This window comes from Medicago sativa, chromosome 3, assembly GCF_051527215.1.
Source record: "Medicago sativa cultivar Bolivia chromosome 3, Bolivia_mono, whole genome shotgun sequence".
Classification (NCBI taxonomy): domain Eukaryota; kingdom Viridiplantae; phylum Streptophyta; class Magnoliopsida; order Fabales; family Fabaceae; genus Medicago; species Medicago sativa.
In genome coordinates, this window is record NC_140751.1 from 36,318,779 (window position 1) to 36,332,340 (window position 13,562).

At 37.7% G+C, this 13,562-nt stretch overlaps 1 protein-coding gene across 1 annotated transcript; it reads left to right on the forward strand.

Annotated features, from left to right (window-relative positions):
• Positions 1-319: 319 nt before the first annotated feature.
• LOC146937402 (uncharacterized) lies at positions 320-4,698 on the forward strand. The gene is made up of 3 exons (XM_085749413.1): positions 320-417; positions 3,330-3,854; positions 3,912-4,698. Exons 1-3 carry the CDS (start codon positions 320-322, stop codon positions 4,696-4,698), a joined length of 1,410 nt encoding a protein of 469 aa, XP_085605539.1.
• The last annotated feature ends 8,864 nt before the right edge of the window (positions 4,699-13,562 follow it).

Sequence of the window (13,562 nt, forward strand, 5' to 3'; positions counted from 1 at the left end):
AGCATTTTTGTTTTACACAACATATGTTAAACTTTGTTTGTGATGGGTTTGGAGAAAAATCTAAGACCAATATATCCGTATAGTTAATGGTATTTTCTTATGACCCTTGATGAAGGAAAGATTTTGCCAATTTCCTTCCATTAGCGTGTTGGATTTTGGTAGATTACTCCACTCCACAATTGGCCACCGATTGCTTATATCAATTGCTCAGCTAGGTTCCAATTGATTCATTCCACTCACATATTTTTTAAGGTGGGCTGCTAGTTTTATCTCACGCTACCGGTTCTGCTACTTTCTTTTGCTAGCGATCTCAGCTGCCATGTTTGACTGGCAGGCTGAGATGGCCATCCTTGCAGCTGCACCAAAAGTTGCTAGGGTTGCCACACCAACGCCACTGCCCACACAACAAGTGGTCTCGTTTGCGCAGGCTTTGACAGGATCATCTAGGGTTGCATCCAATGACAATTTACCGCAACCAACAATACAGGGGAGAAACACTTAGTGTAACACCCATACTAGACGTATCAAGAAAGTCTAGCATGTGCATTAGTTTAGTACTGGATACATTAAAATTTTACAACAATAACACTTCAAAGGAATATAATATACAACAAAGGCGTTCGTACAATAATATTACAACTCAGCTTTTCTAAAGAATAATAAATGCATCCCTTAAAATCCACATCATCCAGCAGCGGGTACGAACGAACACTTGTCGCATCATCCATTCGGCCACTAGCTTGCTAATCCATCCTGATATCTGAAACAAATAAGGATTGGGATGAGACATAATGTCTCAGTGAGTTCCACCTAACCCTAGGCTATAGGCAACCTCGAGGGAAACCTACGGTCACCACGTGTCTACAATACAACCTGACGGTTGATTATACGTGTGTGGGGACTTGTTTTCTTAGACGGCGGTGCTTGCTAGGGCCGTCTTAAAATTCTGAACTTGTTATAGGCTTCTCTGCTATACTTGTCATGGCGGCGAAGGGGGAACTAAAACCGCATTGCCAAGAGTACACTCTAAGCATCAAGGCTCTCTTATATCTCTATCATGACACGATTCTAAACTGGACGATTAGGGGTAACCTAAGATCGTCGTCGGCATATCTTTCTCTACTTGCTTCTACTTGCTTAATATGTTGTATCTACAACATATCATCTCTTATCACAAAAGTGATTTCTTGCTAAAATACTACTTCTTGACGATCTACGCCAAGTCTCTACTTATTCTTGACGATCTACGTCAAGACTCTATGACATAACATATAAATGTATGAACAACATGCATAGTTAGCTTCATTGATTATGTTAGCGTGTAACAAACAATTATCTTGAATTCATTTTTATGGATTAGTCCCGAGTGGAGTAACCCCGGAAGATAATCCCTTAATACCGGTGAAATGCTTAGCTAGAGCGCACCGGACTCCCTTAGTGAACGTTCGGGTCCCTTACGGCTTACCCCATTCCCCCTTGGAGAACCTTTTGTACCCAACCTTGGAAGGAATACAAAAGACACGCCACCTTAACTTAGTGAAATGCGGCTCCCTTGCGGCTTAACCATTCCCCTTGGGGAACCCCTTGAATCCAACCTTGGAAGGATTACAAGAGACATAACACTCTTTCTTTCTTATAAGTCTTAGTCTTATGCATGTATGAAGATTAAATCTATACATACTATCTCTTATACCTCGAATCCTTAACGATCCCACTAGAGGTAAACTTATATGCTTGCTTTACTTAACTTGTGAATGAATATGGAATCGATTCATGTCTTGCCATACTCGTATGGAACTTGCTTCTATGCAAAGATAATTCTCACATTACCTCGTGTCTTATCAAGCATATTACTAATGCATAGCATTCTATTCTTTCAACTATTCTAGTTCTCGATGACTATACCGAGGCTCTAGTTCTTCCCTTTGCTTAAAGTTTGTCTTTCTACCCGAATCAAACATCATACTCTCGCTTACCATGCTTTACCATACTTGCCAAATACTTGTTTCATTTATAAGAAAGTCTCCTTTTAAAATTTAACAATTAGGATCTTGGTTTGAGGGGTTTATATCTCTTAAAAAGACTGCACAAGAAAAACCGCTCGCGAAACGCCGAAACGACCTGAGGCGAACAAAACAATGGGTTTCCCCACTGTGTTGCTCGCCTAGGCGAGTAGATTTACTGGGGAGGCGAGCTCTTACTCGTCATGGCGAGTTGGGGGCGAGCAGAACCCCCTGTTCGGCCCTCTATCTCGCCTCGCGAGCCATTTGCTCGCCGTGGCGAGCTGTGACAGTCCTGCAACCTCAAAACTAATATTTTTGACTTAAAAACCTCAAACCAAGCATCTCCAAGTGCTATGCCTTAGGATCATTAGAAACCTGTAAAAACAGTCTTGGAACAAGTGTGCACAAGTATAGCAAGCATGGTAAGAAATGGGGCAACTAACTTATACTTTAAAAACCCTAAAATACATATTAACTTTGCAAGATAAATACACAATCCCAAAGGGTAAGAAACTAACTAAGGAACTCACCTAATCAATTCTTGAAGCATCACCAAGTTCCTAGCTCAAACATGCCAAAACCCTAGCTCATGGTCTCTTACTTCCTTTGCCCAAACCACTCAAACTTGTTGTTCTTTCTTGCAATCTAAGTACCATGATCCTTGTTTGTTCTTCTATATTCCAACCCAAAGCTTCTTTCATCAAAACTCTAATTCTCCATGAACTTCTCTTGAGGAGTAAAAGTAATGAAAACAATCCATTTAATACCTTCTTATCACTTCTTTGATCAAGATGACACCATGACATGTTCTTGCTCAAGCTTCTAACATCATCTTCACTCAAACCATCCAAACCCTAGTTTCTTGAATCCATTCTTGAGAGGAGAGAAAGTGATATCAAACAAAACCCAAACTTCTTTAAGCTTAATAGATCATGAAGGAACAAAGTCTAGAAGCTTACCTTGGAGGGAAGAAGATTTTGCAAGATTTGGTGGAGAGGAGAGGAAGGGCGATGGGAGAAGAAGAAAAAGAGAGAAGGAAGACTTGGTCAACTTTTGGAAAGAGAAAGGGAAAATATTATGAGATATTTGTGACCACAACCCAAATAAATATCCTCCCACGCACAATTACCAAATTGCCCTTGTCTTAAACGTGTTAAAACCAACACTGATACTTAATCCGTAATAAGTTGACATCTCAAAAATATTTCCCATTACGCTTATTTTTCTTAAACCTTAACCCTGTGGCACGATCGATTGGTAATATACCGATACCGACAAGCGGGATGTTACACTTGGCGTTAAAATCACCCAGGAAATTTATGACAGAGGAACGAATTTTTGTAAGACAAATTTGAGAGGACGACTTGTGTTGAGCAAGGGAGACAAGACATATGCTACAAAGGAAATTGAATCGCGATTACAGAAGCTATGGAAGACTGTAGGTGCTTGGCGCATGATGTCTTTAGGAAGAGGGTTTTATGAATTTTTCTTTGCTTCCGAATTGGATATGTGTACTGTCTGGGCAGCTGGCACTGTAAATTTGAAGCCGGGCGTCCTTCACCTTTTTGAGTGGTCCAAGGACTTCAATATGCACACCCAACGTAATTCACATGCTCAGGTATGGATCCGTTTGCTAGAATTACCTCAGGAGTACTGGATGGAACAGACTCTTAGAGAGATTGCAGGTGCTGTGGGGACACCTCTTTTAACAGACAACGCGACTACGAAGCGTTTGTTTGGTCACTATGCACGCATTCTAGTTGATATGGATTTTTCACGTAAGTTATTTCATGAAATTGTTGTGGAAAGGGAAGGGGCCTCCTTAACGGTTGCGGTGGCCTATGAATGGTTGCCTGATTTTTGTTCACATTGCCAGAATATAGGTCATGATGTCACGGCATGCAGAAGACTGTACCCCAGACAGGTAATTTCTGCTCCTATGGAACGTATTGATAAGGGAAAGAAACAAGTTCCGGTACCGAAGGCTACTTGGGTACCAACAACTTCTAATCCATCAGGAATTGGTTCTTCACTAGCTTTTGGTGGCACTACAACTCCAGAACAGGTTACGGCTGAAAAGGGATTTGAAACCGAACCGTCAGCTGCTCATGGGACAAAAGAGACAGAGCCAGCTCAGGTTGCTCTTCAGCTTGACACAACGCTTCAGAACCAAGGGAACGAAATTGCTGATAACACAGATGCAACACAAGTTGAAACACATGAAGATGAAATCCCAATACCTGTGAACCAAGGGGAAGCAATTCCGATCCAAGAGGAAACACATGATGCGCAGAAGGAAGTAGTTACTATCAGATCAGAGGTTGTGCCGGCAGTTTTACCGACTCCTATGGTAATTCCCACTTCTCATATTCCTGTACTTCAAAAGAAAAATTTTAGTATGCCTCTTGAGAATGTTTCCGATGAGCTAATTGATAATAATCTGGAAGGAAATTATATGCCTGTTTTATCTCCCATAAAAAATACACATCTTGATATCAGTAGCATTGTGGCCCCGGATAATGCTAAGATTGATCCGGTGCTACAGAAAGAATTAAACTTTATGCAGACTTGGTTGGCAAAGGTAGCAGAGACCGAAACACCATTTATAGAGGTTGTTTCCAAGTCACGGAAAAAAAAAGAACTTACAGACTTTACAGAGAACTTCACTCAGAACCCGCTCTCGTCCACCATTTAAATGAATTGTTGTTTCATGAAACGGTGTGGTTCTGGAGGTTTCATGACACGATGTGGTTCACTTCGTTGCCCTCATCTTTGGGGGAGGATTTTGCTAGGACAGGAATGTGATGCCGAGCTTTTGATTTCCTTAATTAATTCTGTTCCTAGTTTTCTGCTTTTATTTCTTTTTCTTTCGAGGGTATTGGCTTAGTCCCCCCTCTTTGTAAATTTTTTTTTTCCTTTTTTAATAATATTTACGTATGGGAAAGGTGGTAGAGGATGGGGGAATCTGTTGGGTTCCAACTAAGTAGGGATGCTTCAGATTCTCCCAGATACCCAATCTTTCTCTTGGCCTTATCAAAAAAAAAAAAAAAAGATGAAGGAAAATAAATATCGTAGCAACTATAGGTATATCCTTAACTTATTTCTTAAAACTCATAAACTTTGAAAACTAAATACTTGGTTTATGGAATCTTATTTTTATTCCCAACAATTATTTTAATTTATTTTTCCTTCCTTGATTAAAACAACTCATGCGTGAATTTAGACGAAAGAAATGGTTAAAGACTTCTCTCAATGTTTTACTTCCAAAAAGTAAAATGAAATTAAAATCCTTTTTCAATTCCTAGTTCAACTCTTTCTTTGAAGATCATGGAACATGACCATAAATAAACAAGGAAATAAAGGAAAGAAATTGGAAGAGAGGTCCTTACAAATCCTTAAGGTGGCAGCCAAGGGAGGAGAAAGAGTAAATCCGTCAAACAAACTTTTTTATATCTCTCTAAATCTATTTTTCTTCAACACTTTTCCAGTCCAAGTTCTCTTAGATTTGTATTCCTTAGGATGCCATGTAACAGATTTTGGAAGACAAATTTATCTTTAAGAGATCAAAGCTTCGGCTAATGGGAGAAGATAATTTTTTTATTTTTATTTTATTTTAAAGTGAACGAAAATTTTCTTAGTGTTCTTATGAGAAAATTTTCGATGGGAAAAATATTTTTATTGCATAAATCTATCATAAATAATTTTATGAGTCTATACAAAAAATTTCGTACAAAACGGAGTTTGTTTTAAAAATTAAGCGCAATCAAATTTCCGTTTTGTTTGAGGAAACTGAAAATTAAATTCTCGAGAAATTTTCCGAAAAATTTATCATGAGTCGCTATCGCGACAAAAACCACAAAATATTCGAGTAGCGATAAAAATTCATCGTCGAAGGTATTATTTATTTTTTCTTATACAACAATTAAAATAAATATGGAAACATATTATTATATTTTTAATATTTATTTATTTTTTTAAAATTACGGGTCTTACAATACTACCCCCCTAAAAAGAGTTTCGTCCTCGAAACTTGGAGATACGAATACTTCTATTAGTCCTAAACGACAACAAAAACGCTAAGTACAACTCAAAATTTCTCTTCGAGTTATTTCTCTCACCACCACATTCTCCAAAATACATATGCATAATACCCAAAATTTGACTTTACGGGTCTATTTTTAGCAATTTTACGCTTTAACTAAACAACATTCACTTCATTTGGGAAATATTTCCACTAATTACTAGACCCCTCGGCGCCTAGATCCAAACATTATAGTTTTTAACTCTATCCTTAAATTAACACGAAGATATGTTTATGTAAGTCCACATAAAGTGATGATCGCATACCCTTATAACTTAAGGTATTGACATCTATACACACTATAATCGTAGATAAGAAAACATGTTCTATTCAACATGATGACTTAATGAAATGACATCCAATCAATTTCGAGAATAATCTCGATAGATTGTAGGGGTAAACAAATTATATTTACTAGAAATTCCATCTCTTAAACAATTACTCTACATGGTAAGCGTGAATTATTTTAGACTGTAGAGCCTTAGTCTTTTTAGATAATACTTGGTCAAAAGGAAGTTGGTTACTAACATCTCGAGACAATCTAAGAAATTCATAGATATGTGTGAACAACTTTCCCTACACAATTGTTCCATCTATGGAACATTCTTTACCTTTCTGACCCACTAAGTTCCTATAAGACCCAAAACCTAGTGATACCTTAACACATACGTGGTACAAGTACTTGTTTGAGTGAAGAAATGATTGACTAAATCAAGCAAAACTTGCTTCACAAAAGGGAAAAAGTTCAGAGTACAACAAGACTCCAAACAAATTTCTCCCACTAAACTCGACTATTGATCAGCTTAACACAAACGACTCAAAGACCTAAAGAAAAGTCATCCAAAGCTCTGATACCACCATGTAACGCCCCGTTTTTTAAGCACCAAAAATTGTGTCTTTTTTTTTTTTAAAGAAAGGACAAAAGAATAATGTTAAACCTTTTTAAACACAAGTTATAGACTTTTATTCACAAAATAAACTAAAGGTTACTTTTTAAAATGAACGTCAGAGTTATATAGAGCTTTGTAAGACAACTGAATAATTTACAAGACACAAGTACATCCCTACGCAGAGGGAGAATTTCCTTTCAAAAGTTTTGCCTAAAATTAAAGGAACTACTAAACTGATCTTAATCTAAGATAAAGAAATTGAGTATTCATTACCCATGGTAGTATTATTTACAACGGTACTATTATCATGTAGAAAATTAGAGCATGTACAACTCTATAAAAATTCTAAGCTGATTCTTAACTCTAAAATGTAATGACTTGGTTTGAGACCTACGATGACCTCAAGCTTGACTTCCCAAACTGCTACTCCTCCAAAGTCTTTGTCACTCCCGCTTAACGACTCCCTATTTGGATGTGGGGCAAAGCCCGATCCACGAATTAATGTAGAGGGTCACGATCTAAAAACAACATAATTACAGAAATACAACATGCATTGCATGTAGGCATGGTAAATGACTTTAAAATAGACATTCAGCATATAAACTATAACAATGCACATTTAGCCTAAAAATGCAGACTCTACATGAGTGTGAAGCCTATCACAGGACATCACATGCAAATGATTCCGGAAATAATCACCGCTCCGCAGAGGGTTGTGGCAACGCCACTAAGGAGATGAGTATCTACTCATGTATCAGACTCAATGATCCACTACGGGATAAGGTGGTTTCAAAACGCACCCCGTGCCACCTTTCCGGTGTGCACCTCGTGACTTCTCTCTGGTGGCCACATAACTATGAAATGCATGAGCATGCGATTCCCCTTATATGCTAATGCAACAACTTACATATCTCAAAAGCATATGTAATATCAATAAAATGCTTGTTCAGACATATATTATTAATCATCATGTGTAATAGCATAAATTCATCAAGCATTTCAATTATTTTGAAAGCAAGTACATCAACATATCTGTAACACCCATACTAAACATATCTAGAAAGTTTAGCACGTGCGTTATTTTTAGTATTGGATACATTAAAATTACAACATAAAAACTTCGAATGAATATTATGCATCAATACACGTTCGTATAAAACGATACATCACCTTTTGTCTAAAATAATAACAAATGCATCCTTGAAATCCACATCCATTCCTGAACGTGTACGAACGAGCACTTGATGAGATATCCATTCGGCAACTAACTTGACGTCCGACTTGCTAATCTGAAACAAAATAGGATTGGGATGAGACATAATGTCTCAGTGAGTTCCACCTAATCCTAGGCTATAGGCAACCACGGGGGAAAACCTACGGTCACCACGTGTCTATTTTACAACCTGGCGGTTGATTATACGTGTGTGGGGACTTGCATACTTAGACGGTTGTGCATACTAGGGCCGTCATAATTCATCTTACTTGTATAGGCTTACTATCATACGTGTCATGGCGGTCAAGGGAACCTAAGACCACTATGCCAAGATACGGTAAACGCATCGAGGTTTTCATGTAACATGTTCATGACACCATCCTAAGTCGGACGATTAGGGAAACCTAAGAACGTCATCGGCATCACATTCTTTACTTGATCTATTCCATATCTTATACTTGTCTAATAGCATCTCGTGCTATTGCCCCTAAACATAATCAAACTTAAATTCATTCTTGCAACATAACATATATAAAGTCAGGGTCATACTTGGTTAGCGTTGAACAAACATTATTATCTTGGTTTATTTTACGGTTAGTCCTGGGTGGAGTAACCCCGAGAACAATCCCATACATGACCGATGTACGTACATCGGACTCCCTCGGTGTCGTGCAGGTCCCTTGCGGCTTAAACCGTTCCCTTTAGGTCGAGAACCTCTCGTATCCCCCTGATGTGGATAACAAGAGACACGAGCACCTACGTCTTACTTACTCAGTGACATGCCGGTCCCTTACGGCTTGAATCGTTCTCATCATGAGAACCCCTTGAATCCATACCTTCATGGATTGCAAGAGACATGTCACCTACATATTCATTTTTTAATCATAATCTTAAACATATCATGAAAGGATAAACCTATTCATGCTTACTTACTTGATCATGCACTTTCTTAATCTTAGTGGAGAGATATAATTATCAAACCACGACTTATCATACTTGCATGAGCTTCTTAATCATATGCGAAGAGTTTAACTTCGCGTCTTATTAAGCATATGACTAATGCATAGCATCTTATTTCCTTCTAACTATTCTAGTTCTCGATAACTATACCGAGGCTCTAGTTTCTTCCCTTTTCTTAAAGATTAACTTACTACCCGATCATGAACGAATACTCCTCTTGTATGTCATGTTCTCCAATACAAATAAATACTTGTTTTGCTTTCGATAAGACATTTTAAGACTTATGCCTTGAAGTCTTGTTTTGAGGGGTTTATATTTATAAAAGCATACATGAGTGAAAGCCGAACCGACACACGACAACTAGGCAAGACGAGCAAACCACATGCTACCATGCAGTCACTCGCCGTTGCAAGTTGGATAGCTCGCCGTTGCGAGTTGCCTTACTCGCCATGGCGAGTTGGGGGCAAGCCAGCACCCCTCCTTGCTGCTCCTGCTCGCAGTGGCGAGCTCTTTGCTCGCAGTTGCGAGTACTGACAGTCCAGCACCTGCATAATTGATGTTTTTGACCCAAAATCCTCAACACAAGCTTCCCAAGGCATATCATAACTCTATGGAACATAAAGGACTTGCAAAACAGGCTTAGAACAAGTATTTACATGTATTGTGGACATGACATAAAAAGGGGTAATAAATTCTATGTATAAACCCTAAACATATATGTTTTCATGCAAGCATAAACACACAATCCCAAAGGGTGGGAAACTAACTAAGGAACTCACATAATATGTTGCACTTGATCCCCAAAGCTCTCAAGCATCTTCATCACTTTATGCCTCAAAACCCTAGCTCTTGATCCATTAGCTTCCTTTGATCAAGCCAACTTAATCTTGTTGTTTCCTTACAATTCCAAACATCATGATCTCTAGTTGATTACCTTAATTCCAACCCAAAGCTTTCTAACCAAAAACCTAATCTTGAACATCTTCTAAAGAGGAGAGGAAATGAAAACAAGCTTAATCCAAGCTATACAATCTCTTAAAGGGTGATGGAGGAACCAACCTTGATAAAGAATCCATGAGGAAAGAGATTTGATAAGTTAGTGAGGTGAGGGGAGAAGAGAGGGCCGATGGAGAGGAAGGGAAGGAGAAGAAAATCCTTCCAAAGACTAGGAGAGAGAAAGAACATGAGAAATGAGATATTTTTGGGGTTATTTCAAATAAATATCCCTTTCATGGAAATTACCAAATTGCCCTTGCCTTAAGCGTGTTATATTCATCTCTGATACTTACTCCGTAATAAGTTGATATTACGTAATAAATATTCTCCATTGACTTTCTTTCAAAATAAGTTCTCTAGGACGATCAACTGAAACAGTTCAGACACTGACAGGCGGGATGTTACATTCTACCCCCCTTAAAAAAATTTCGTCCTCGAAATTTAGAAACCATCTATCCATCTCTGAGATTAAACTCGTCTTCCTCAGTTTTTAGTTAACAAAATCCGTTTATACTCACTCCAACGAGTTCAAAGCATACTTCCTTCATCAAAACGTGTAATTCATCCTCTTTCTTAATCCGCATAACGAACATAACCTCTTTAATGTTAGTACCTTGTTTCAAATCACAGAACTATCTTAGAACATCATGATTAATTCTTACCTTTCTTCTTATGGATTAATTGTTTTGAGTCCACATCTTAACTACTTAGCCTAACCATCAAATAAGTAACTTATAATTAGCTGAAACACTCATAATTTGCCTTGTAGTGCTTCCGTGCATCTAACTCATGTTATCTTGCATGCATCTTATCTTGCATACATAATCTTTCTTATCGCTCTTGGCGACTTATTCTTCTTACTTACCTTGGTGGTTCCACACATTTCTTTCAAACTCTTCAGAACTTTTCTATCTTTCCACAATTTTCTCACACCCGAAACCAAGGGTAGCTCGTCTATCTTGACATGGAGAAGTGAAATCAATTACTCCGCTTCTCTTGACAATTAATAACCAAATCTATGGTTTGCTCACTTAAAAAAAATTTCCTACCAAATCCATTTGCTCTTGCAATTGAATACTCTTAGCAAAAATCCGTGCATCCCATATGATATTAATATCACACGAACATTGTTAACTCCTCTAAATACTTTATCTCCATAAAACTGGCATACTTCCGAATACCGCTTCTTGTTAGTCAATAACGATACCCATCTAGTACTTTAGTTCAAGAAATTTCTAAACTCTGATACTTAGGTTCTTGGAACGAACTTTTACTTGAAATAAGAAAATCTCGTTTTGAAACCAAGTTTGCAATGGTACCTCAGAATCACAGGACGAGTCTTTAAATTTATCAAAAAGGTTTTACAACTCGCCACAAACTTGTCTATATCAAGTTGGTCCTGAAGTCGGTACGTCTTAAGTGAACTTGCTCACTTATGGCGTGCCTCATTGGTTTCATCAATGTTTAATATTATACTTTTAAAACAATTTCGTTCCCGAGTTCCTTAATACCAACCTTAACTTTAAGAAAATTACTATCATATCTTGTCACTATTCTAGCAAGTATCGTTATCATTTAACAAGTTTGGTATAGGAGGGTATGTACTTCATCATGTAATTCTCATGAACCTTATTCCATTATTATAACATATGCTCTTCAACATATTCAACAATATCAATTAGACAACCCGACTACTTCCTCTGTGGCAACTCTAGTCTTCTTTGTCTTACTTAAGTGAAGGTACATTTCTTATTCTTTTACCTTAATCATCACTGACCACATAAGCATTAATACTTGTTACCTCGAGAATTCCTTGTTCGGCTCATAGTACTTCTTATTAAAACTTATATTATTTTTTCCAAAAATTCTTCGTAAGGATTCTTACAATCAAAGTTCCATGTTCCATGGTCACCATTCACAACTTTACCAATTAATTTCCGCGCCGCTACTCTGATTCCCACTGGTTGGCTTTGACTAGTTCTCTAACCCGTTGAGACAAGTGATCTTCACACTCCTTCTATCATTTGAATAATATCTTCGTGAACTCTTCTCAAGATGACCCTTTTTCTTTTGACATACACACGCCTCAATCATCTTATTCTCGGGTAATCTGAATTCATAGTATACATCTTTGATATTACATACTTACTATTTCCATAATTCATCCTTCCGACTTCCCAGGGTAGACTCATCTTACACCCTTACGTTTCTTCCTTATGCACTTAACATTACAACTTGACATTCTCTCACGCTATGTTTTGCTCAATCTTACCATTGCTTGCTCGTTAGTTTTTCTTTTTAAAGAAAATTTCATAAACTAGCACACGAGCCATTGACGTTGATGATTTCCCATTGGTTGTATATAAAAACTATACTGAACCTAGGCCCCAGTCGTTACTCTAAATTCACAGAACGGATTGACAACACAACCGTGCTATCAAATCTTAGTTCTAGTGAATTTAGTCTACTCCACATGAGTCGTAACAACCGGTACCTACAAAATTTCTCTTTGAATTTCCAAAAGTATCAACTTCAATCACCTATATGCATATGTCTTTCTAAAATCTTGTAAACTTATAATTCAACATCCTAACGAGCTTTAGCAAGTCAATTAAGCAAAACATAGATTCGAGGAATACATCATAATTCCACAAAACCAAGAACCTTGTGATTTCTTATAGCTCCGCACCATTTTAATTTGTACTTCATGTCTCCAATTCCGTGACATCCATTCTAAATACCAGAACCTCTAAACTCTTGATATGTACTCCTTCTCGACCCTTGACACATTAACTTCCAAAGTTACCTTGAATCGAATCAATTCCGTTGATAGTTGCTCATGCCTTCTTCCTTTGAAAATCTTAGGGTGTGATATGCATTCGTCACTTGTTGTCATAAAGTTTTTCATTACTTAAAATATTATTGCGAAAATAACTCTCCAATAGTTACTGCAAACCTTTGAGACGAACTGACCGTTTTTGGAAAAACAGAAACCTCGCCCCAGGTTCGCTATTGGTGAGCTTCTTCAGTTCAACCTTCTTTTAAAAAACTACTTTACATAAAATCCTTATTTCTCAAGTAACCCAATGCATATCATTCATTCCCATCATCGTAAAATGTTCTTTAATATGTGCACAGCAACCATCAACCTATATCGATACAATTCTCGGCACGTCGGAAATTAACGCCTTAGCTTTGACAATCATAAACTTTCGCTTAAATCCTTATCTTCATCTACTACGAGTAACTTTCCTAGTTACGTCGCCGCTTATTGCACTTTCCGTATACTAGAACCTTGTCCACCCTAATCTTACAAATCCATCAGCTCATTTACATAACGCTATCCCTGCGAGCTTACTAATTCCGTCAACAACGTCGACTTCTTCCTAACTGGTAGCCTTATGCTTACGTTCAAGAAT

Excerpts from the sequence above, each read along its gene's own strand:
- LOC146937402 (XM_085749413.1), top strand. The coding sequence starts at position 320 with ATGTTTGACTGGCAGGCTGAGATGGCCATCCTTGCAGCTGCACCAAAA. Across the intron at positions 418-3,329 it reads CCCACACAACAAGTGGTCTC|AGGAACGAATTTTTGTAAGA; the intron begins GTTTGCGCAGGC and ends AATTTATGACAG. Across the intron at positions 3,855-3,911 it reads GCGGTGGCCTATGAATGGTT|ACTGTACCCCAGACAGGTAA; the intron begins GCCTGATTTTTG and ends GGCATGCAGAAG.